The sequence below is a fragment of the Somniosus microcephalus genome, chromosome 15 (assembly GCF_052327205.1).
Source record: "Somniosus microcephalus isolate GS21.2 chromosome 15, FLI_Smic_1.0, whole genome shotgun sequence".
In the NCBI taxonomy this organism is placed as follows: Eukaryota; Metazoa; Chordata; class Chondrichthyes; order Squaliformes; family Somniosidae; genus Somniosus; species Somniosus microcephalus.
In genome coordinates this window covers 106,502,091-106,528,939 of record NC_141001.1, presented here as the reverse complement: position 1 = coordinate 106,528,939, position 26,849 = coordinate 106,502,091, and the positions used below count along the sequence as shown (strand labels likewise).

General features: G+C 45.2%; 1 protein-coding gene across 3 annotated transcripts in view; it reads right to left on the bottom strand.

Moving 5' to 3' along the window:
• LOC147107132 (transmembrane protein 263) overlaps positions 1 to 26,849 on the bottom strand; it is a 291,285-nt gene that overhangs the window by 107,158 nt on the left and 157,278 nt on the right. For 2 of the 3 annotated variants that reach the window (XM_086008232.1, XM_086008231.1), the window contains exon 3: positions 7,642 to 8,000. The exons of the other annotated variant lie outside the window; for it this stretch is intronic. In XM_086008232.1, coding sequence (XP_085864358.1) covers positions 7,642 to 7,924 — 283 coding nt within the window. In that variant the 5' untranslated portion in view covers positions 7,925 to 8,000. The remainder of the gene's footprint in view (positions 1 to 7,641; positions 8,001 to 26,849) is intronic. 3 annotated transcript variants of the gene reach the window in all.

Genomic DNA, 26,849 nt, shown 5'->3' with positions numbered 1-26,849 from the left:
ATAAATGCTGGCCTTGCCAGCGACGCCCAGATCCCATGAACAAATTAAAAAAATTTGTACACAATACTCCAGTTGAGGACTAACCAGTGATTTGTAAAGGTTTAGCATGACTTCCTTGTTTTTGTATTCAATGCCCCTATATACAAAGCCAAGTGTCCCATACGCTTTCTTAACCGCCTTATCAACTTGCCCTGCCACCTTCAAAGATTTCTGAATATGTACCCGCAGACCCCTCTGCTCTTGCACCCCCTCAAAATAGTACTGTTTAGGTTATACTGCCTCTCCATGTTGTTCCTCCCAAAGTGCATCAATTCACACTTAATCCACATTAAATTGCATCTGACATGTGTCTGCCCATTGCACCAGCCTATCCAAGTCCTCCTGAAGTCTGTGAATATCGTCCTCACTACTTATTGTGTTGCAAAGTTTTGCATCACCCATCATCCCTGTGCTCGCTGATCTACACTGGCTCTCGGTCCAGCAACGTCTCAATTTTAAAATTTTCATCCTGGTTTTCAAATCCCTTCACAGCCTTGCCCCTCCCTATCTCTGTAATCTCCTCCAGCCCTACAACCCTCCAAGAGCTCTGCGCTCCTCTAATTCTGGCCTCTTGCGCATCCTGATTTTCATCGTTCCACCACTGGAGGCCGTGCTTACAGCTGCCTTGGCTCCAAGCTCTAGAATTTCCTTTCTAAACCTCTCCGCCTCTCTCTCCTCTTTCAAGGTGCTCCTTAAAGCCTACCACTTTGACCAAGCTTGTGGTCATCTGTCTCAATATCTCCTTATGTGACCGGTGTCAAATTTTGTTTGATAAGGTGCCTGTGAAGTGCCTTGGGATGTTTTACGACCTTAAAGGCGCTATATAAATGCAAGTACCCGTTGTTGTATCATCCACAAACTTCAAATTTGTACTCCCTATACCCAGGTCCAGGTCATTTATATATAAGGAAAGCAATGGTCTAATACAGACTCCTGGGGGACCCCACTGCATACTTCTCTCCAGTCAGAATAACCTCCGTTCACCATTACTCTCTGCCTCCTATCCCTTAGCCAATTACATACCCAAGTTACCACCATCCCTTTAATCCCATTTGCTTCTATTTTCCGAATAAGTCTGCTGCGTGGTACTTTATCAAATGCCTGTTTGAACCCATTTGACAGTGCGAGATACATATTGAACAAAGAACATCTTGCAACATCTTCATAGACCTTCAATAATGGACCATGACCACTAATCATCTTATGTGACTGCAAGATATTATACAGAATGGCTATTAACAAGTTTTAAACAGACTCAAATGGAAGTGTCTCGTTGCTTTTAATTTACCTAGATCAGCTCATTGGCAGTAATTTGAGGTACAGATTTAGAGCACACTAATAGCAGGAGTGGAAAATTGCATCCAAGCTAAATTGAAAAGGGATGGAAATTTGAAGGAGAGTGTTACAAAAATTCTGAAAGCCTCTGGAGAGCCTTTTAATGCATCTGAACCCATTAGCAGCCTTTACGTAGTTTGAGGGGGCAGGAACTACAATAACAAATTGAATTCAACGTTAACAAAAAACTTTAACAGAACGAATTCTCTGGATGTGGGTGTCGCTGGCAAGGCCGGTATTTATTGCCCATCCCTAACATGAGAAGGTGTTAGTGAGCCGCCTTCTTGAACCGCTGCAGTCTGCGTGGTGAAGCTGTTCCCAACAATTCTGTTACTCAGGGAGATCCAGGAGTTTAACCCAGTGACGATGAAGGAACGGCGATATATGTCCAAGTCAGCATAGTGTGAGACTTGGAGAGGAACTTGGAGGTGGTCGTGTTCCCATGCACCTGCTGGTGGTAGAGGTTGCAGATTTGGAAGGTGCTGTTGCAAGAAATCTCGGCGAGTTGCTGCAGTGCATCCTATAGATAGCACACACTGCAGCTATGGTATACTTCTGGTGGAGGTAGTGGATGGTTAAGGTGATGGATGGGAAGCCGATCCAGCGGACTGCTTTGTCATGGATGGTGTCGAGCTTCTTGAAAGTTGTTGGAGATGAACCCATCCAGGGAAGTGGAGAGTATTCCATCACACACCTTACTTGTGTCTTGTAGGTTGTATAGGGGCTTTGGAGAGGCACAAAGTGAGCCACTTGCCTCAGGATACCCAGCCTCTGACCTGCTCCAGTAGCCACGGCATTTATGAAACACATAACTGCCTTCACACTATAAATGACACGAATTTGCTTTAATTTGCTTTGTTCTAATTAATATTTTCTATTCCAGTGCCATCTTCCTCTTCCTCATTTGCCACAAGCATCTGTGAGCAGAAGGGACGGGCAGGTGATCTGTTCCTGAACTTCTGCCAACAATGATCTTCTTCAGCTAGCTGCCTGGAGGTTCACACGAGTGCTTCAACAGGATTTGCTCTTGGATTTTATCAGTCTTCCCCGGGGCCAAACAGCTTGACACTGCTTACCTTTGCCTTTTGCCAAGAATGAGAATTTACCACTGATGGCATGACGTTATAAATACAGACTCTTCGACTCTGCAGCACAATGATAGATAACCACCTATTTGTCTGCTGTAATTGATGCAGAAAGACCCACAAGACAGCTGGAAGATCTCGCAACAGGCACATGTTTTTAATTTTTTAAATAAATGCTGTATTAATCGACAATCTCACTTGCAAATCACAAGCATGGCTAGTGTGGGAAAATGGAATGCTACACTGTGCAGCAGTGGGTGCTGTTGCTGGGAGGCACAGCTTTATTCTGTCGCTATAACTATAGAAATTCATAGAAGTTGCAACACGAACACAGGTCATTTGACCCAACTAGTCCATGATGGCGTTTACCCTCCACACAAGCAAATTATTCTAATCACATTAACCCACCCTGTTCCCATATCCCTTCAACCCCTTTTCCTTAATTCACCTCTTCAACCTAATCTACAATCATCGAATGAGACAGCACAGAAGGAGGCCATTCGGCCTATCATGCCTGTGCCAACTCTTTGGTAGAACTATCCAACTTGTCCCACACCCCTGCAATTTTTTTTTCTTAAGTATTTATCCAATTCACTTCTGAAATGCTGAGAGGTTGCTTCCCCTGGCTGGAGTGTCTAGAACTCGGGGCATAGTCTCAGGATAGGGAGTAGGCCATTTAAGACTGAGATGAGGAGGAATTCCTTCACTTAGCGGGTTGTGAATCTTTGGAATTCTCTGCCCCAGAGGGCTGTGAATGCGGAGTCTTTTGAGTATATTCAAGGCTGCGATCGATAGATTTTTGGACTCTGGGGGTATCAAGGGATATGGAGATCGGGCGGGAAAGTGGAGTTGAGGTCGATGATCAGCCATGATCTTATTGAATGGTGGAGCAGACTCGAGGGGCCGTATGGCCTACTTCTGCTCCTATTTCTTATGTTCTTATGAAAGTTATTACTGAATCGGCTTCCACCACTCTTTCAGGCAGTGCATTCCAGATCACAACTCCTTGCTGCATAAAAAAAATGTTTCCTCATGTCACCTCTGGTTCTTTCGACAATCACCTTAAATCTGTGTCCTCTAGTCACTGACCCTTCTGCCACTGGAAACAGTTTCGCCTTATTTACTTATCAAAAGCATTCATGATTTTCAACACCAATAGCAAATCTCCTCTTAGCCTTCTCTGCATTAAGGAGAACAACCCCAGCTTCTCCATGTAACTGAAGTCCCTCATCCCTGGTACCATCCTAGCCAATCTCTTCTGCACCCTCGAAGGCCTTGACATCCTTCCTAAAGTGTGGTGTCCATAATTGAACATAATACTCCAGCTTAACGTAACCAGTTTTTTACAATGTTGACAGGAGTTTCTGCCACAGCCACTAACTTGAAGTGACTGTCCTAGGAGGGCTCGTTATTGCCACTGGATGGCTGAAATGAGAATTTATTACATTTACCAGCAAGAACAACCAGCTTTTGAATGAAAAAATAATTCTGCATTATATACACCCATTGGAATGTTATCTTTCATGTCATATCAGACTAGAAAAGTACTGTGGATGCTGGAAATCTGAAATAAAAAACAGAAAATGCTGGAAATACTCAGGTCAGGCAGCATCTGTGGAAAGAGAAAGAGTTAACATTTCTGGTTGGTAACCTTTCATCAGAACTGGGAATTTTTTTTTTTTTTTTTTTTTAAATAAGAGATCTCTAACATTTCCAGTTCTGACGAAAGGTCATCGACCTGAAACGTTAACTCTGTTTCTCTCTCTCTCTACAGATGCTGCCTGACCTGCTGAGTAGTTCCAGCAGCGTTTGGTTATATTTCAGGCTGGTAGTAGTCATGCACATCAGGGGTTATTTTTGCAATTATTGTACAGGGTTCATGAAACCCAACAGGAGCACATTTCAAAATGGGTCAAGGGGTCATTATTTGATAACATTTTCTGGGGCCATGGTCAACGCATACTGCAAATTGCACTGCAAGCTGCTGTCTTCCTAACTGGAGAAGCAGCTTGAAAACAAAAGCTAAGGGTTTGCAGCAAATTTACATCTAAATAAAGTAAAAACACTTCACTGGATTCTAGATATTTGATGAGGTGTTAATTAATTGAATCAAAAAATTATAAGGGAATTGAGATTTTAAATAATCCATCTACGTAATGAAAATTCTTGCATTCAGCATGTGTTTATCATACCTCAAAGTTTTCACATGGAAAAGTACAGGCCACATTGTCCATTATTGATTGGCTAAAGTATCAAAGTACCATATTGGCCCGTATTTTCCGATGCCTATGGGTGTGTACACATCCGTAGGGGCCTCGCAAATGCCGATTTCAGGCATGCGAAGCGCATGCGCTGAAAACCGGCATTTCCGATCTGTCAAGAATGCTCTTGACAGATCGGACGCCTGCCCTGGAGAAGGGCCTCTGCGGGTGAAGAGTTCCGCTTTCTGCAGAACCTCCACCCGCTGAAATCACTTAAAAATCTTACGCCTGGTAAAAGCAGACAGAAGGCCTGCTTTTACCAGCATAAGAGTTTAAAAAAGTAAAAAGACAATTTTTCACTCATTTATAATTTTAAAATACTTTTTAAAAAGGTAAGTTTATTTTTAGCTGTGTAAGAAACGAATTATTTCTTCAAAAAATTAAATTTTTGTTTAAAATATTTAATTTGATGTAATTTTAACTCATTTTAAAAAGGTGGTGATGGTTTTTTAAAAATGTATTTAATGTTTTAGTGTATTTTTTCAGTTATCTCCATTCATACTTTTGACAGGTCTATCTGTCAAAAGTATGAAGGGAGACTCCCTTCTCCCATTGGCTCGCCTGGCCCACGTGATCCCAGGGACATTTGCAAACTGCATGTGCCTCTGGGATACGTGGGCCCTGCGCATTTCGTCGTGGAGAGGCCCAGGATCGGAAATGGCCGGACCTCGGGAGCCCTCAGGTAAAGGCGTCGATTTTTCCCCAATTGGAGGCATCCGCATGCAGGAAGCCTCCTATCGGAAATTACGGGACATTGATAAAAAAGTTACAAAACACCTAACTAAAAAAAAACAGAAAATGCTGCAAATGCTCAGCAGGTCAGGCAGCATCAGGAGAGAGAAAAACCAGAGTTAACGTTGCAGGTCGATGACCGTTCCACCAGTTCTGACGAAAGGTCATCGACCTGAAACGTTAACTCGGTTTCTCCCTCCACAGATGCTGCCTGACCTGCTGAGCATTTCCAGCATTTTCTGTTTTTATTTCAGATTTCCAGCATCTGCAGTATTTTGCTTTTGTACTTAACTAAATAATACTGAATGCTTTAAATATTACTGAGTAGGTAGGAAAGCTACCAATGAAAAATAAGTAAACAGCCCCAAAATGAAAAAAAAAACTGCTAATGAAAGCAAATGCCAAAAAACTAATTACTGGAAGAAAAATTGCTCAAAACATTATTTTTGAAAGTGCCTTTAGCCACCATCCTCTCGCAGTACTCTATGGACAGAGTACTAAAAATTAAATTACATATACACATGGAGTTCACTTATACACTTGAAATCTCTGCAAGATTTCCCTCAACGTGCTGTCCTTCTATCTGGGACCTAGGCTCCATTTCTGGAGAGTGAATAGTTGTTCCTGATGATATGGATAATCAATCAGCTGGCACACAGCAACACCCAGAACTCAGCTTCAGGTTGCCGCCAACTGCTCAAACGTAATGGTGCAAACATGAAGCACACTCTGTGAATGGCTAATCTTGCTGTCAATCATGAAAAAAACTGGCATTAACACATACATCCTGATTTTCCAATTGGATAAACAAATTCACCCTCGCCAGCCACACAGCCTTCTGATTGGAAGTCAGAGCCAGGAGAAAAGTGTTTTTTCCCCTCCTAAATCAGATTACAATCTGCTGTACTTCTGCACCTATTAAACAGGTAAGCCTTGTAAAATGGACTAGCAGGCAGTGTTTAGTCTACTAACATGGTCCTGTTTGAAGAGCATTCCGAGTAGTTGCTAACCAGAATGTTTGGAATTGGGTGTGTAACTGTACTGAATAAACTACATTCTTTTTTACTGCTCTGGTGAGTTAGCTGTAATGTATTATCACATGGTTTGTCACATGGCTTGGTATGAGCATGTTCAGTTCGCTCTGGCCTAGTAAAGCAAGCACATTGACGAACAACTCGTGTCCCCGTCCTTCATTTGTTCTATCCACATAGATTACATTTTTGGCGACAAGAATGGAATCCCAAAGCCATTTTTAGGGGTCATGGAAGGACACAGTGTTCGACCTTCGAGTGGAAAAGTTTAAAGGTAAATTTGTGACACCTAAACTGAATTTTTGCAATGTTTTACTGTTAATGATTATGCAGAATTCTCTGTGCTTCACCTCCATGTGTATATGCACAGCATCAGTGTTGATTCTCACAGGTACACGGGTAGCGTGCTGAGTCACTGTTCAATGGGATCGGGACAATCACGGCCGCACCTACGGGATTCATTGGAAGCCTTGGCATGTATGACCGAGCGCGCGAACCACTCAGTTCATACACTGAGCGGATGAAGATGTTTTTTTTTTTTTAAGGCCAATAACATTATTGAGACTGAAGGTGCAGATGAGAATGAACAAGCTCAAAATAAAGTGATTCGTGAACAGAAGAAAGCAATTTTTCTAACGGAGATTGTAAGATTTGCAAAATTTCTACATTTCCCCGAAGGTTGTTTTCAATAAACGGGACCCTGCGTGGACATTTTAAATCAAAAAGGGTACCCAAGATGGCGTCCGTGCCTCGTGGCAGAAAGCCTGTGAGATTTTAAAATGGACTCTGCAACGCAGACAGCTTGTGGATCGAAACCAAAGCTGCAGTTTCTGTGAGGAGAGACTTTGTATTTTGAAACCAGACAGGACTTTGAATTATGTATTAGACCGAATTGGAGACAAATCTAAATTCAGTTAGGCCTATAGTTAAGGCCATCAAGCAGTTTACACACATATATATATATATATATATATATATAAAAAATCGGAAACAGATTACAAGAGCCATCGAGGCTGGACAGGCCCATCAAGGAACATTCCTCACAAAACAAGTCAATTATCGGGCCGGTAGACGCGATTACCGGCCATCTAAAAACAGTTTGTATGGATTGCTACCATTATTTAAAATAGCCCGCCAAGATTAAGACAAAGAACGAACCTGATTTGGCGCGCAGATAAGGGTTTTCGAAAAGAGTATAATTGAAGGCCCCGGGTAGCAATCGCTCTCTTCTCTTCTCCCTCTGCCCGCCCTCGTGGCTGTCGCTCTTTCCCCGTCCCACGCTTACCCCCTGGCCCTTGCCCGTGCCTTTTCCCACTCCATCTGGAAATCGTCCAGGCACTGCATCGGGCGGACACGGACAATTCAGGCCAGGCGATGCGGGACGCGACGAGGGGAGGAAAGACCAACTGAGGAGACGAACTGAGGGTAGGCTTCGAATCATCGGGCCTTTAGCCTCAGCCAACCTGCGACTATCTTCATGCAAACTCAAGTTGTCGGCTGAAGAAGAATCATCATCCCTGCAAGATAAAGTACCCAAACAGAGTCTTTAGCTTTGGGGTACTCGAACCTGGACAACGCCCTTGCAGCGCCCGGAGACCACGTGACGACGGCAGGCTCCAGAGAGCACCAAGAGCGAACCCCGAACCCTACCACTGTATTGAGTCCAACAAACCTTTTTTGATTGGTGAGCATAAATTCTGGCCCCTCATAGCTTAATCAAGTCAGGTATGGGGGTGGGATAAGGGGATTGTTAAGATAGTTGTTTTCCCTCGATGTGCCATGTGTTCCCCATTCCCTGTATAAGTGTATAGTTATTTGTACTTGCCTGTAATTTTATACACTGGTAATTTCTCTTAAGACTGTATTAACTTTTCCTGTTTAATAAAATCCTGAGTTTTGCTTACATCCAAACCACCTGTCTACTCGAGTCTCTTCTGTATCGCTACCTGTACCTAAGTCCGGTGTCGAGAATCTCAGGGCCGTGGGAGCGATTCAAACCGCTCACGGGCAGTCAGAGGCATAACTGACTGGGGTTACGCGCCAGCCCCTACAAAATGGCGACCGCGGCAGGACACCGGCAACAGGGTTGCGATACAGTAGACAATGGTTCGGATGAGCGGACCGTGATGGAGGAAAGGATTTCTGATTATGTGTTTAGCAAGGTGAATATCACTAAGAAGTGGATCACCACTCTGTTAAGGGCTGGGCGTCCGGTAGATGCTGCAGCTAAGTGGACAGAGGTAAAGGAACACAAGAAGTCCTTAGAGAAGGCAGTTTGGCTGATGTGCTTTAAAAAGCAGGTCCAGCTTTTGGACAGGCTCATTGCAGCACAAGCAGTCGAGATAAGGGAGTCAGCCCTGGAGATCCAGGATAAGGCTCTCGCAGGGGAGAAGTTATTAGTAGCTTTGCAGGCTTTGAACCAGGAGAGTGTGCATTTAGTGCGAGAACACAAGGCCCAGTTGGAATACCTACGGTGCCAAGTCACCGAGGCCAAGGGAAATGAGTTAAGGTTGCGGGAGAAAAACGCCCGCTTGGCAAGGCAGATGAGGGAACAGGAAGAGAGAGTGCAGGAGGTAAAGGCCGCTTACAAGCTAGCAAGTGAACAGGGGTTTAAGGAAGCAGACCATGGCCCCTGTAGAGAGAGGATAGAAAATCTGAGCCGGGCCCTCCGGAAGGCAAAAGGCATGGTATGCCTCATAAGCCCAAAGGCAGGCCAGGCAGATTTTCTGGGGAACGAGGGGAGGACAGTTCCAACGTCACCGGTAGTGCTTAGGGATGACCTGGTTGAGAGAGAGGAGACCTCACGGCCACCACCCGTAGCGCCAAGTTTCAGTGAGGTTTGGCAGCAAGGGGGGGGTGGAACCCGAAGTGGAGCCAGAGGTGGAGGCGGAGGTAGAGCAAACCCCGCCCGAGAGGCTGGAGCCGGGACCGATGTGCCCAGCGCGGCATCGGAGGTTCGGCCCACCCGCCAACGGCAACATTGAGGGACCCCTCCAAAACCAGTTCATGTTACCCTTTGACAACCAACAGCTCAGGGTTATGGTCAACCATATCCTGAAGCTTTCCGCAAAGGGAGACCCCTCGATCCACTTCAGGGAAATAGAGCAGACCGCCAGCGTCAACGACTGCGATGACGCCGAGAAGGCCAAGATGCTGCTATTCTCCCTGGAGAGTAATCTCCTCCAATCCCTCTCTGACGAGTGTAAAGGGGGGCAGAGCGGGTACGAGGAGCTTGGGAGTGATTCGAACCGCTCACGGGCAGTCTGAGGCATAACTGACTGGGCTCACGTGCCACCCCCTACAAGATCGGGCCAGATGTCTATGGAATATTGACAAACCTACTCGTGCCAGGGAAAATGATGGATGCGTTGTTTGAAGACATTGTCGAGAAACTAGAGGACCATTTCAACCCAAAGCTGTTAAAAATAGCAGAGAGCTAGAAGTTTGGTACCAGAGACCAAAAGCAAAGTGAAACCATCAGAGTACAGTGTAGCTCTTAAGAATCTGTTTTTGCATTGTAAATTGGCACATTTTTCAAATCAAATCAAATCAACTTTTATTGTCATTGTTAGTGCACAAGTGCAGTACAACGAAATGTAGGCTTGCGGCTCCCGAGAGTGTACATTTGGATTAAGACATTTAAACATTCAACATACATTTGGCTTGTAGTATATTAACATAAACATAACCATAATAAAGTGCATTGGCAGATGTGCAGGCTTTAGAGTTTATTTGTGGAGTTCAGTAGGATGACAGTCCTGGGAAAGAAGCTGTTCCTAAATCTGGTCGTATGGGTGCGAATGCATCTGTAGCGTCTCCCAGATGGCAGGAGGGCGAACAGACTGTGGCTGGGGTGGGTAGGGTCTTTGATGATGGACCGTGACCTCCGTAGACAGTGTTTCTGGTATATGTGCTCTATGGTCGGTAGCCGGGTGCCGGTAATGCATTGGGCAGTTTTGACTACCCGCTGCAGGGCTTTCCGGTCATAGTAGCTACAGCTGCCATACCATACTGTGATACAGTTTGTCAGGATGCTCTCTATAGTGCAGCGGTAAAAGTTAGAGAGGATCAGGGGTGACAGGTTACATCCCTTCAGCCTCCTTAGGAAATATAGGCGCTGCTGGGCCTTCTTCACCAGAGAGGTGTTGTTGAGGGACCAGGAGAGGTCTTCAGTGATGTGGACTCCGAGGAACTTAAAGCTGTGCGTTGCGAGCTAAGTTTGTGTGTGGACCGATGGATGAGCGCACAGTCCAAGTTACTGAACACGCTGAACCCAACGTTTGACATAACATGCAAAATTGCCCTTCCTATGGAGATGGCGTCTAAGAATGCCAGGGAGCTCCGTCCAACTCAAGTGACTAGTGCAGCTGAGGTCTACAGTGGTGTGGAGATGCCGGAGTTGGACTGGGGTGGACAAATGTAAGAAGTCACACAACACCAGGTTATAGTCCAACAGCTTTATTTGAAATCACAAGCTTTCGGAGCGCTGCTCCTTCTTCAGGTGAAGTGGAGAAATGCATAAAGACACAGCTTATATAGTCAGAGAATCATGTCAGATGTTTACAGGTAACCTTTCCAACTGCCGTTTATCGCACCTCGGCAGAGAGATAATCACAGCAGTCAAAGGTGTGAATGGTGTCCAAACAGGTCAGTCAGGGAAACATTACATCAAATTTGATGTAATGTTTCCCTGACTGACCTGTTTGGACACCATTCACACCTTTGACTGCTGTGATTATCTCTCTGCCGAGGTGCGATAAACGGCAGTTGGAAAGGTTACCTGTAAACATCTGACATGATTCTCTGACTATATAAGCTGTGTCTTTATGCATTTCTCCACTTCACCTGAAGAAGGAGCAGCGCTCCGAAAGCTTGTGATTTCAAATAAAGCTGTTGGACTATAACCTGGTGTTGTGTGACTTCTTACAGAGGTCTACAGTCACAAGGCCACCGCCAAACCTAAAGCTGTGAGACCAAGTCAAAAGCATGTTGGTGAGAGCAGTTCAGTGAATTGTTATCGCTGCAATGGAAATCACTCACCAGTCCTGCCAATACAGAAATATGAAGTGTTTTCACTGCCAGAAGCAAGACCCTATTTCAACAGCTTGCAGAGCTTGATCTAAAGCATGAAGAAAGAACCATTCTACTAGCAATGCAAAGCAGCGACAACAAAAGGGAGGAATTCACAATTTTGAAGAGAACACACCTGATATTGAAGAACTTGGCATCTACATTATCTATGCCACTTGTGGCAATGCTTGCAGTTGTGAGAAAGACTTTCATACAAAACCTTTGACCAACGAGCAATATATTGGTATGTGTATCAACACAGCGGTGAACTGCTCTGTCATGAGTAAGGACACATATGAGAGTAAGTTTAATCAAATACTACTTACAAAAAGTACCATAGATATCCTAGAGACATGTGGACAAATGGAACGTACAGTTCAACACAATGGCCAGTCAGTAAAGCTGCCTATTATTGGAGCGAGCAACAACAGGCCAACCCTCATGGGCAAAGACTGGTTGAGAAAGTTAAAACTAGACTGGAAAACCATCTTCAGTGTAGATGCTTCAAAGTAGCGACTTGACACAATGCTGAACAAGTACGAAAGCATGTTCACAGACAGTTATGAGGGCATCACTGGGTATGACATGCATATCCACATCAAGTCCAACACAAAGCCTTTCTATTGTAAGGCATGGCCGGTCCCCTATGCGTTGAAATGTCAGGTGGAAGAGCTAGCAAAGCTGAGAGAGAACGGAGTCCGAGTAAAAGTTGACAAAAGTGAATGGGCTACCCAGATTGTGATAGTGCCCAAAGCAGACAAAATTGTATGCTTCTGTGGTGACTACAAAATTACCATCAACCGAGCAGTTGACGATGAACAGTACCCATTAACTACATCACAAGATTTGTATGCAGCACTCTCTGGGTCAAAGGTTTTCTCTAAGCTTGACCTGTCGCACGCTTACGCTCAGCTGAAAGTTGACCAAGAGAGTCAACAGTATCTCACTATCAACACACACAAGGGACTGTATGTGGTAAACCACTGTTGTTGTTGTTGTTATTACACACTGTTGTACCTATGCATGCCTCAACATGTCGCGGCTGGCTCCACCCACAGGCCCAGGTATAAAGGTGATTGACCTGCAGCCCCCTGCCTTCTTGGAACCCAGTCAACCACGAGAGGCATGCTCTGTTCTTTGCTAATAAAAGCCTTTAGTTACTCTCTTAACTCTCAGTCTTTTATGAGTAATTGATAGCGCATCACTGTACACATACACCAAGCTGCCATATGGTGTGAAGTCCTTCCTCAAAATCTTCCAGGCTACGATGGACAAGATTTTGCAAGGAGTTCCAAATTGCTTATGCAATCACGACGATGTGCTGATTGCAAAAAGCAGTGAGGAAGAAAATCTAGAAGTGTTAGATATAGTGCTTCAAAGGCTAAATGCCCACAACGTCACATTGAAAAGGAGCAAATTTGCTTTTGTGCAGCCCGTGGTTGTGTACCTTGGTCTGAAAGTTGTTAGTATGGGTATCATGGGATTATGGAACAAAGATGGGTAAAGGGAGTTGAGGTGAAGATCAACCACGATCTAACTGAATGGCAGAATAGGCTCAAGGAGCGCAATGGTCCACTCCCAACCTTCCCTCGAAGCCGTGCAGCTCTCTGCTGGTCCTGCGCCGCCCTGGATCGGTTTTTTCCAAAGTTAAATTTCGCAAATACTACGAGTGGACCGCACAGCCCCTTAAAGGGGCCTCGCACCCAAAAAAAATTAGGGGAAACATTGCCTGCTCCTGTTCCTATGTTGAAACCTTATGACCCAAACTTAAGACTATCCATGAGCCATGCCACATAGGTCACATAGATCTAATTAATGGCAGAATAGGTTTGAGGGGCTGAATGGCCTACTCCCAACGTTCCCTCTAAGCTGCGGAAAACATATATAAGCACACAAATAAAAACTTGAATGTAATTATTGGCCTTGAATAAAGCCAGGGCGACTTTAATTCAGAATCTCTTGATAGAAATAAAGAGACTTCTCTGGTACTAACATATAATATATACAGTGCCCTCAAATATCTGTACAAAGTAATGAAGCTTCATTATGTGCTACCCTTTGTCCTGCTGCATACTTTTGTACATTTGGCTCCCTTAAGGTCGTCATTAGACTCATCCCAGAAGGTACGATACTCATACCAAAAAAGCCCAATATGTGCAACAGCATGTGATTGTTGCATAACTTTTCTTCATTATGCAGAATGCCAAGGGGGATTATATAAAGTACATGACCACCCTGTAATGCCACAAAGCCCATTGCAGTGCAGCTCCTGAATGAACTACGCTGTTAAAGCAAATCGTGCTTAAATTGAAGAGCGTAAATGATTGAAAACTGTTACATGTTGCCTATTACGTCAAACATATAGGCAGATTCATATTTATTACAGTAGCAAAACACTCGCGACCTAAAGATCAGATGGTGAGTAGAGAAAGCGCAGCAGATCCAGCAGCTAGCTGACAACCACGACGTGCGTGGATTCTTTAGCGCAGTCAAGACCATCTACGGCCCAAGCACCCAAAATCCTACCCCACTGCGGGCCAAGAATGAAGAGGTACTCATCAAGGACAGAGAGGCAGTCAGTGCCCGCTGGAAGGAGCAGTTCGAAGATCTCCCTAACCGAGACTCTGTCTTCGACACAAGTGTCCTCAACTCCATCCCGCAGAATGCTACCCACCACTACCTCAGCACAACCCCAGCCCTCCATGAGGTTGAAAAGGCCTTCCGACAACTGAAGAACAAGGCCTCAGGAGCAGATGGAATCCCTGCTGAGGCGTTAAAAGATGGCGGAGAAGCACTATTGGCACGAATACATGAACTCATTTCTCTTATTTGGAAGGAGGAGAGCATGCCAGGGGATCTCAGAGACGCTGTAATCGTGACCATCTTCGAGAAAGGTGACAAGTCTGACTGCGGTAATTACAGAGGAGTCTCCCTGCTGTCTGCCACAGGGAAAGTCATCGCAAGAATCCTCAATTGCCTTCTCCCAGTGGCCGAAGAGCTCCTCCCAGAGTCACAATGCGGATTCCGCCCACTAAGGGGCACAATGGACATGATCTTCACTGCGCGTCAACTACAAGAGAAATGCAGGGAACAGCACCAACAGCTGTACATGGCCTTCTTTGACCTCACAAAGGTCTTCGACACCATCAACTGAGGGATTATGGAATGTCCTCCTCAAATTTGGCTGCCCTCAAAAGTTTGTCACCATCCTCCGCCTGCTTCACGACAACATGCAAGCCGTGATCCTGACCAATGGATCCACCACAGACCCAATTCACATACGGACCGGGGTCAAGCAAGGCGGTGTCATCGCACAAATGCTCTTCTCGATCTTCCTTGCTGCAATGCTCCATCTCACCCTCAGTAAGCTCCCCACTGGAGTGGAGCTAATCTACCGAACAAATGGGAAACTGTTCAACCTCCGTCGCATCCAGTCCAGATCAAAGGTCGTCCCATCCTGTGTCATCGAATTACAGTATGCAGACGACGCTTGCATCTGCGCTCACTCGGAGGTCGAACTCTAAGCCATCGTCAACACCTTCACCGAAGCGTACGAGAGCATGGGCCTTACACTAAACATCCGTAAGACAAAGGTCCTCTACCAACCTGCACCCGCCACACAGTACTGCTCCCCGATTATCAAAATCCACGACAAGGCCTTGGACAACGTGGACCACTTTCCATACCTCGGGAACCTACTGTCAACAAGGGCAGACGTCAATGACGAAGTCCAACACCGCCTTCAGTGTGCCAGTGCAGCCTTCGGTCGCCTGAGGAAGAGTGTGTTTGAAGACCAGGACCTCAAACCCAGCATCAAGCTTGTGGTCTACAGAGCAGTAGTGATACCTGCCCTCCTGTATGCTTCAGAGACATGGACCATGTACAGCAGGCACCTCAAAGCACTGGAGAGGTACCACCAATGCTGCCTCCGCAAGATCCTGCAAATCCATTGGCAGGATAGGCGCACCAATGTCAGTGTTCTTGCTCAGACCAACATCCCCAGCATCGAAGCTTTGACCATGCTCGATCAGCTCCGATGGATGGGTCACTTTGCCCGCATGGCCGATACGAGGCTCCCAAAACAAGAGCTCCACTCGGAGCTCCGACACGGCAAGAGAGCCCCAGGTGGGCAGAGGAAACACTTCAAGGACACTCTCAAAGCCTCCTTGAAAAAGTGTAACATCCCCACCGACATCTGGGAATCCCTGGCCCAAGACCGCACAAAGTGGTGGAGAAGCATCTGGGAAGGTGGCGAACACCTCGAGTCTCTTCGCCGGGAACAAACGGAAACCAAGCGCAAACAGCGGAAGGGGGCGCACATCAACCGAAGCACCCCACCCACCCCTTCAACCGCCGTCTGCCCCACCTGTGATAGAGACTGTAGGTCCCGCATTTGACTCAGCAGTCACCGGAGAACTAATTTTTAGTGTGGAAGCAAGTCATCCTCGGTTCCGAGGGACTACCTAAGAAGAAGAAGGGCTTGATGTCCTGTAAACAACTGAAAAGAAAATTTTGGTCTTTTAAAAGATTTTAAATCGCGTCCAAATTTAAACAATTACTGTGTGAAATGTATTATCTGCATTTCCCACTAGTCTGCTCAGAATAATACTGCAGTTACCAGGGAAGTATTACCAGGACTTACTAACATTACAGGGTGCAATAGAGACACGTCAAAAATGCTATAATTTGCGCAGTGAGAAAAAAAATCCCTTGCTAATAAGGCAGAAGATTAATCTGCCTCGAATTTTTCACTCCCTATTACGCATATTGTGGCATTTAAGTTGATTGCTCACTAAAGTTTCAACTTTGTGTTTGATTAAATGAACTGTGAGATTACTCAACACCCGCTGAGCTTACATTGTGGAGATTTCCTCTAATAAGCACCAGTCTGATTCGGTACAAAGACAGTCAGCTCTGGGTGGAGGCTGATTGGAAATGGCTAGGAAAGCTGAAAGTCAACAGAACTTGGCCAGCTTCAAAACATAGCTCACCAAAGATACTACAACAGTGCTTACTTGCACAATACATTTGTACACAATATAACTTTTGCAAGACGAGTGTTTTTCTATTAACACAAACAACACTCCACGTTAAACTTTACCTTTGCAGGTCAGTGTCAGCTTGGGCTCAGTTGGTCGCATCCTTACCTCTGAATCAGAAGGTTGTGGGTTCAAGTCCCACTCCAGAGACTTCAGCACAAAAATCTAGGCCGACTCTCCAGTGCAGTACTGAGGGAGTGCTGCACTGTCAGAGGTGCCGTCTTTTGGATGAGAAGTTAAACAGAGGCCCCATCTGCTCTCTGGGGTGGACGTAAAAGATCCCATTGCACTATTTTGAAGATGATCAGGGGAGTTATCCCGGTGTCCTGGCCAATATTTATCCCTCAATCAACATCACTAAAACAGGTCATTATCACATTGCTGGATGTGGGAGCTTGCTGTGAGCAAATTGGCTGCCGCGTCTCCTACATTACAACAGTGACTACAGTTCAAAAGTACTTCATTGGCTGTAAAGCACTTTGAGAAGTCCGATGGTTGTGAAAGGCGCTATATAAATGCAAGTCCGTCTTTCTTTTTAATCATGTGAACATGACTCTCAGCAGAAACCTCAGTGCTGGGTAAAGATTTGGCACTTCAAAAGATTATCGAGGAGTACGTTTGTATTTTTACAGAGAACAGTGAATATTCCATTTTGAGACACCAGAGTGGTGCGGTGGGTCGCTGCATTTTTACCTGTGGAATTCAACCCGGAGTGATGGGATAAAACTCCCCCCGCCCCCCCGAGTTCTGCTGGCTGTGAAAGTTCTTTGTGAAATCAATTTGGGCAGGTGTAACAGGGAATGCTCAGGCATATCGTGGGCAGTGCACCCACTTTACAAACGCAGAATCATCACTTCCTACAATCATTTCCTCGTAGAAGTAGTTAGATTTTTTAATGTAATTAGTTGTTACAATTTCACCTTTCCATAACTATTAACTGATCCCAGAATCGTAACATTGGCTGTGCTGTACGCATGGCTAAGCTGCTCATAAGAGGCGTAACCTACAACACAGTAGAATCGATCTTTAAAAATCAGACGTGGCTTGGATTGATGACGGTTATAATCCTCACTGAGGAAATTCTAGACCCAACAGCCTGATTCTTAAGTAAATCACAACTGAAACTTCACCAATGATGCAGTCACTTGAGAGTTACAGGCCTTAATGGTAAGCATTGCACTAATTTTTTTTTACAATATTTTCTAATATTCACAGCATCATTTTTCTTTAGAAGGTGCTTTAAGTCAGATATTTATTAAGTAATTTAGAAAATTGAGATTGGATGACCGCTGCAGAAGACATTTAAAAAATATACATTCTAATTACATCACAACATAAACAGCCAAATAACAGAAAATGCTGGAAAAACTCAGGTGGTCAGGCAACATCCGTGGACAGAAATTTGAGTTGACGTTTCGGGTCGAACCCTTCTTCAAAACTGGAAAGAAAAGATAGATCGGAGGCAGGGCTGCGATCTGACAAAACAATAAAAGAAACAAAAGAAGTAAAAAAGAGACAATAAAAGGTATTAGAAGCTAGACGAGATGGTAATAGGCTGAGATTAGGTGTAAAGTGTACTGGCAGGGCAAGAGATAGCTGCCAGGTGTGAGAGAGAAACAAAAGGAAAGGGGGGGGGGGGGGGGGGGGGGGAAAGAGAAAAGGAATGGAAAAATTACAAGAAAAAATGAAATAGAAAATGAAATGAAATTTCTGTCCACGGATGTTGCCTGACCTGCTGAGTTTTTCCAGCATTTTCTGTTGTTATTTCGGATTTCCAACATCCGCAGTATTTTGCCATCATAAACAGCCAAATACCCTTCTACATTTTTTTAATAATTGTTCCTGGGATGTGGGCGTCGCTAGCAAGACCAGCATTTATTGCCCATCCCTAATTGCCCTCGAGAAGGTGGTGGTGGTGAGCCACCTTTTTGAACCGCTGCAGTCCATGTGGTGAAGGTACTCCCACAGTGGTTAGGGAGTGAGTTCCGGGATTTTGACCCAGCGACGATGAAGGAACGGCGATATAATTTCGTCAGGGTGGTGTGTAACTTGGAGGGGAACTTGCAGGTGGTGATGTTCCCAAATGCCTGCTGCCCTTGTCCTTCTAGGTGGTAAAGGTCGCGGGTTTCGGAGGTGCTGCCTAAGAAACCTAGGCGAGTTGCTGCAGTGCATCTTGTACAGTGTACACACTGCAGCCACGGTGCGCCGGTGGTGCAGGGAGTTAACTTTTAAGGTGGTGGATAGAGTTCCAATCAAGCGGGCTGCTTTGTCCTGGATGGTGTCGAGCTTCTTGAGTGCTGTTGGAGCTGCACTCATCCAGGCAAGTGGAGAGTATTCCATCACACTCCTTACTTGTGCCTTGTAGATGGTGGAAAGGCTTTGGGGGGTCAGGAGGTGAGACACTTGCTGCAGAATATCCAACCTCTGACCTGCTCTTGTAGCCACAGTTTGTGTGTGGCTGGTCCAGTTAAGTTTCTGGTCCCCCCCCAGGATGTTGATGGTGAGGGATTCGGTGATGGTTCGGTGATGGTTCTGCCGTTGAATGTCATGGGGCGGTGGTTAGACTCTCGCTTGTTGGAGATAGCTATTGCCTGGCACTTGTGTGGCGCGAATGTTACTTGCTGATCAGCTGAAGAATGTCATCCAGGTCTTGCTGCATTCGTGCATGGACTGCTTCATTATCTGAGGAGTTGCAAATGGAACTGAACACTCTGCAATCATCAGCGAATATCCCCACTTCTGACCTTATGATGAAGGGAATGTCATTGATGAAGCAGCTGAAGATGGTTGGGCCCAGGGCACTGTTGAGGAACTCATGCAGCAATATCCTGGGGCTGTGATGATTGACCTCCAACTACAACCATCTTCCTTTGTGCTAAGTATGACTCCAGCCAGTGGAGAGTTTTCTCCCTGATTCCCATTGACTTCAATTTTACGAGAGCTCCTTGATGCCACATTCGGTCAAATGCTGCCTTCATGTCAGGGGCAGTCACTCTCACCTCACCTCTGGAATTCAGCTTTTTTGTCCATGTTTGCACCAAGACTGTAATGAGGTCTGCAGCCGAGTGGTCCTGGCGGAATCCAAAGTGAGCATCGGTAATCAGGTTATTGGTGAGTAAGTGCCGCTTGATAGCACTGTTGACGACACCTTCCCTCACTTTGCTGATTATCGAGTAGACTTATGGGGTTGTAATTGTCCGGATCGCTTTTTGTGGACAGGACATACCTGGGCAGTTTTGCACATTGTCGGGTAGATGTCCCGTGTTGTAGCTGTACTGGAAAAGCTTGGCTAGAGGCGTGGCTAGTTCTGGAGCACAAGTCTTCAGCAGGATAGCTGGGATGTTGTCGGGACCCACAGCCTTTGCTGTATCCAGTGCGCTTAGCCGTTTCTTGATACCACGTGGAGTGAATCGAATTGGCTTAAGGCTGGCTTGTGATGGTGGGGACCTCAGGAGGCGGCCGATATGGATCATCCACTCGGCACTTCTTGCTGAAGATGGTTGCAAATGCTTCAGCCTTATCTTTTGCACTTGTGTGCTGGGCTCTGCCATCATCGAGGATGGGGATATTGATGGAGCCTCCTCCTCTCGTTAGTTGTTTAATTGTCCATTACCATTCACGACTGGATGTGGCAGGACTGCAGAGCTTTGATCTGATCCGTTGATTGTGCGATCGCTCAGCTCTGTCTTTAGCATGCTACGTCCGCTGTTTAGCATGCATGTAGTCCTGTGTTGCAGCTTCCCCAGATTAGAACCTAATTTTTAGCTATGCCTGGTGCTGCTCCTGGCATGCTCTTCTGCACTCCTCATTGAACCAGGGTTGGTCCCCTGGCTTGGTGGTAATGGTAGAGTGAGGGATATGCCATACCATGAGGTTACAGATTGTGGTGGAATACAATTCTGCTGCGAGTGATAGCCCACAGCGCCTCATGGATACCCAGTTTTGAGCTGCTAGATCTGTTCTGAATCTACCCCATTTAGCACGGTGGTAGTGCCACACAACACGGAGGGTGTCCTCGGTGTGAAGACGAGATTTCGTCTCCACGAGGACTGTGCAGTGGTCACTGCTACCAATGCTGCCATGGACAGGTGCATCTGTGACAGGTAGATTGGTAAGGACGAGGTCAAGCAGGTTTTTCCCCTTGTGTTGGTTCTCTCACCACCTGTCACAGGCCCAGTCTGGCAGTTGTGTCGTTCAAGACTTGGCCAGCTCGGTCAGTAGTCGTGCTACCGAGCCACTCTTGGTGCTGGACATTGAAGTCCCCCACCCAGAGTACATTCTGTGCCCTTGCTACTCTCAGTGCTTCTTCCAAGTGGTGTTCAACATGGAGGAGTACTGACTCATCAGCTGAGGGAGGGCGGTAGGTGGTAATCAGCAGGAGGTTTCCTTGCCCATGCTTGACCTGAAGCCATGAGACTTCAGGGGGTGCAGAGTCAATGTTGAGGACTCCCAGGGCCACTCCTTCCCGACTGTATACCACTGTGCTGCCACCTCTGGTGGGTCTGTCCTGCCGGTGGGACAGGACATACCCAGGGATGGTGATGGAGGAGTTCGGGACATTGGCTGAAAGGTCTGATTCTGTGAGTATGACTATGTCAGGCTGTTGCTTGACTAGTCTGTGGGACAGCTCTCCCAATTTTGGCACAAGTCCCCAGATGTTGCTGAGGAGGACTTGATTTGAATTCAAAACAGATCCACAGGATGGAAATGTCTTCTCTCTCCAGGCTGCAAGAGTGCTGTATGAGATGCCTTTAAGCAGCCCTAACACAACTCTCAGCAGTCGTGAGGTTTCCTTGTGCAGGAAGTAGAAAACTATATTAACAGTGGGGCAGGAATTATTGGAGCTGGGGCTGGCTACTCAGTAAGTAGGTCATATGACATTGCAGAAATGAGATCCTTGATGCATTGAAATTTCCAACATGTCCATTCACAGAAATTCAAATCCCTATATATGACATAAAACAGACACCTGATGCACACAAAAAACCAGAGCCACTGAGACAGAGGAAGAGAATCGATTACTCAAAATTCTAAGCACACAAATACAAGAAATTCAAACCCTCCCCACTTTCCATAATCCTCACCCACATTGTTCTCTCTCCTCGTTCTCATTCCTATCCTTCTCCACCCCCCCCCCCCAACCTGTATCCTAACCTGCACCAAGCCCTGCTCACACATCATCCCTGTGCTCGCTGGCCTACATTGGCTGCTGGTCCACCAGTGCCTCGATTTTAAAATTCTCATCCTAACGTTCAAATCCCTTCATGGCCTCGTCCTTTCCTAACCGCTGCAGCACTCCAAGAACTCTGCGTACCTCCAATTCCAGCCTCTTGTGCATCTCCCAATCTCTTTGCCCTACCTTTGGCAGCCTTTAGCTCTCGAGGCCACAAGCTCTGGAGTTTCTCCTTAAAGCGCTCTGTCTCTCCACCGCGCTTTCCTCCTTGAAGACCCACATTAAAACCTACCTCTTTCACCAAGCTTTGAGTCACCTGTTCAAATATCCACTTTTGGCTTGGCGTCAACTACGCTCCTGTGAAGTGTCTGGAGACGTTTTCCTATGTTGAAGAAATTGTATAATTGCAAGTACTTGTAGTAGGGGTTCTTTTCTGAGATTCTGGTTAAGACACGTTGTTGAGGCATACGAGAGGAAGCTTCAAGCTGCTCTTAAATTTGATTCCCCAAGCACGGGTCTCATTCAGCCAGCAGCAAGCCTAATGTAAATTGGTCAAATTTGTTAAATCTGGCCTCTGGTAAGAATTGGATCGGTTATATTGGGGTTGCGAGCAGCTCTGGGAAATTGGCAGTGCAAACACCACACTGGACATGAAATAAAAAAGGGCCTTCATGCCACATGTGGTCAGGCTGTGCTTGAATATCGAGTACTTGATGCTAACACTCGATGACAAGTGGAAATTAAAATATTCTCCACCACTCCCCCATCCCACCTCCAGTAAGTGCAAAATTCACCAAAAACACCCCTGAAAGCAATATCTTAACTTCAGCATACTTTTAAAATTAAACTTTAGTTTAAGTTCAGGTATCCGCTAGTGTTTAAAATTCACATGAACATTGGTAATAAAAATTCTGAATGGATTAAAACTCTCTAAAAACAGATGTGTGAACTACATCCGGTCGCTCAACTTTATTTGTAGTCATGCCAGCTAGTTATCGAAACGTACTATGTTACGCACCTATGCACAAAGGATGTTCTGTAACTCTACACTGAAATTTGTATGTTACCATTTCACAATTATATAGCAGAATTACATGAAATATGCAGCACAGAAGCAGGCCATTCGGCTCAACAAGTCCACGCCAGCATTTATGCTTCACTCGAGCCTCCTCCCATCTTTACTCTATCAGCATTACCTTCTTCTCTTCTCCCTCATATGGTTATCTAGCCTCCCTTTAAAAGTATCTGTACTATTCGCCTCAACTACTCAGTGGTTGCGAGTTCCACATTCTCACCATCTCTCTTGAACTTACATAATTTGTATTGCATTTTAACTAACATCATACAAGCAGAACATGAAAAACATCAATGCAATTTAATTTGTATGTATCTTGTGGTAAGTCTTATTGACAACTTCATCACTTGTCAGTTAATAGCCCAGTCCTCAGGTCAGAAACACAAACCACAGCTCATGGTTCTCCACATATCCTCCATTAATCTGCAACATTCCTTTAGCACTGAAGGATCTTACTGACATTGGTAGGTACTAAAACTTTAATGCAACTGCAAAATACTCTTTGATCTTAGTTTTGTCATTTGGACTTGGAATGAGTAAGCCTAACTAACATTCAGATGCTGGATTTTGCTTTAGGTGGATGAATCACTATTTGGCTGAACATGAACCAATCTAATTATTTTCCAAAATGCAAAAGATGATGATAAAAGTAAGTACACATGGGAAAGGCTCCACATAAAGGAAGCAGAACTGCTAACACCTGAAGTACTTCATGGCAAGTTTTCTTAAGCAGCTTCCATTATAAATATAGACATAGGAATTCACAATGGGAAAAGTTGACAAAAGGTGCACGCAGCCACAAGATTTTTAATATATTATAATGCATCAATATGCTCACTGACTTTTTTTTTAAATTTGTTCCTGGGATGTGGGCGTCGCTGGCAAGGTCAGCATTTATTGCCCATCCCTAATTGCCCTGGAGAAGGTGGTGGTGAGCCGCCTTCTTGAACTGCTGCAGTCCGTGTGGTGAAGGCACTCCCATAGTGCTGTTAGGGAGGGAGTTCCAGGATTTTGACCCTGCGACAATGAAGGAACAGCGATATATTTCCAAGTCAGGATGGTGTGTGACTTGGAGGTGATGGTGTCCCCATGCGCCTGCTGCCCTTGTCCTTCTAGGTGGTGGAGGTCACGGGTTTGGGAGGTGAAGAGGAAGCCTTGGCGAGTTGCTGCAGTGCATCTTGTAGATGGTACACACTGCAGCCATAGTGTGCCGGTGGTGGAGGGAGTGAATGTTTAAGGTGGGGTGCCAATCAAGCGGGCTGCTTTGTCCTGGATGGTGTCGAGCTTCTTGAGTGTTGTTGGAGCTGCACTCATCCAGGCAAGTGGAGAGTATTCCATCACACTCCTTACTTGTGCCTTGCAGATGGTGGAGAGGCTTTGGGGAGTCAGGCGGTGAGACACTTGCCACAGAATACCCAGCGTTTGACCTGCTCTTGTAGCCACAGTATGTCTGTGGCTGGTCCAGTTAAGTTTCTGGTCAACGGTGACCCCAGGGTGTTGATGGTGATGCCGCTGAATGTCAAGTGGCAGTGGTTAAACGCTCTCTTGTTATTTCTACAGTCACTGCAAGTGTACTATACAAAATATTTTGAAACTTCAGCCAATGCAACTTGTGATATGCTTTGCTCACATCTGTTTACTTGAAATTTACATTTCCCCCCCATTCTTCTTCTCGCTTTGTCTACTCCCAGTTATATTTCCCTTTTCTCATTACCTATTATTCCATTCTTACACTACCCTTCTCACTCATGCTCTTTTCCCATCTCTCTCATTACAGCTCCCTATCTCTAATTTCCTCTTTCTTCCTCATTCACTCCAATTCTCTCACATTCCCTATTTTCCCTTGACGGTTGGAAGCTATTTTACATTAAAATAAGTAAGACAGTTTATTTCAAAAATTGCTGAAGGATCCAAAGTAATTTTTTTCTTCTACTGCTGAGTAATAATGGGTGCTTTACAGTAAAGTTATCTACATCACTTTGAATGGAGCTTAAAATCAGCCTTGGCTGTGTTGGTGATATATAAATCTCATGCTTCAGAGTACTTGCACAGAGATAAAAAAATTACCATCCAACATGCTGTTCTCTGTAGGGATCAGCAGATTACAAAAGTCTGATTAAAATAATCTGTCGGTTTTCTCGTAGGGTTCAAAACATGTGTCATAATGTCAGGTTTATTCTAACAAAATGGAATCATAATTCACATTTAATGATGTAACTAAATTTGGAATATTCTCAAGTTGAGCACAAACTCCAGCCTGCAATAGAAATGGACTGTCATTTCTCACTGGGAAATGAAGCGCAGTTCTCCGAATGCTTGTTTAACTAACTGTCCATGTGGCTCACAACGTAATAGTTGGGCATAGGGTGGCCGAACCTCCCGGATTGCCTGGCAGACTCCTGGATTGCCCAGGAGACTCCCGGAATAGGGCATGAATCTCCCAGGCACTGCTACTAGCAGCCCGTGAGAACGGAGTGCTTCAAATTTCCTGCCGCAGCAGCGTCACTCCACGTCTCTGCTGCCACCACCCCTCACTTCGTGACATCACCAGCTACTGCCACAGAGAAGTCTCTGGCTCGGTGACTGACCGCTACCCCGGCAATGTGCCCCGTGTGAAGTTGCCCAAACACAGAGCCCACTGCCCTTTGTGCAATCTCTCGGTTTGGTTCAGCTCAGTCTGTGCTGGCCGGTTTTAACGTGCAATGTTACAGCACAGATCAGCTTTGACTCGAGACTCCCAGTTCTGAGTTGATGCCTTCACACAGAATCTGAGTCCAAGGATATAGGCAAAGTGATGCGGCCTGTTCAAAGTGCCATCGACTGGAGAGCCTTGCTGCATCTTGTGCAGGGCAGGGGGATTCTGGCTGCAGTTACTCACTACCCATTCTACCATCCTTCCAGCACACATGGTTTGGATTGGACTTGAAACACATTTTAGGATTTGATGCCTGGAAAATGAGTTTCCACAAGCATAATTTTTATTTTTACTGCCCTGAAACATTCTGGTGGATCAGTATATAACTATCAGAGTGAATATGTTCACTAAATCAATATTATACATACTAATGATCAATTGAATGTTTTTGAAAAGTGCTACATTAGCTCACTAAGGTAGTACAACATATTTTAAAGAGCATTAAATCTTTTCTAATTGCAATATTTATCAGCTAAAATGTCACAAAAATTACCTCTGCAGTGCCAAACAAGTTGGGACTGGATACAGGGCATGATTTGTAGCAAGGTGTTCGGAAGACCGACCAAAACTGAAATAACTGGATTGTTTATGGAAAAATTTGAATAGCAGACTGCTGGAGCCGAGGAAGGGAGCTGGGTGTAGAAGACTGAACTATCTATGCTGACTGATGGTCTCCGATCAAGAGACACAACACTGTATTCTTCCTTTCAAATTTTGAATAGTGCAAATTAAATGGCTCATGAAATATCAAAAAAGTTCAATGTCTCCCAGTTACATTGTTACAGCTTTAGCACCTTCGTTTTGCGGAACTCTAGAGAAAAAAGAGCATTCCCTATTTGGTAATAATGCCCAAGATAAATTCAGATTCATGAAAAAGCTTAGCTAATCTTTTTAAGTGAGATTGACCCACAATAAAAGGGAAATGTTATGAACCAATGGCCCTAGAAATTGGCTATTGTGATGTGCGAGAGCTGCTAGGGACCATAGCTAACAAGGTCAAATGTAGACGGATCGGTTTCCCTCTCCCAATAATGAGCACCTATGGCTAGCAATCTGTTCAGCTCTGAAATTAAAAAAAAAAGTGCATGAAATTCAGAAATTCTCTTTCATCATTCGTTTATTACTTCTCAATTCTTCAGCATGCTGACTGAACAAGATTATGAAGCATGGGTGTAAAAATAATGAGGTTCATCTATCATGGTTTATTTAAGAGAAAAATACAAAGTAGAAAAATGATGACAAATAAAAACAGAAAATGCTGGAAAAACTCAGCCGGTCAGGCAGCATCTGCGGAGAGAGAAACAGAGTCAATGT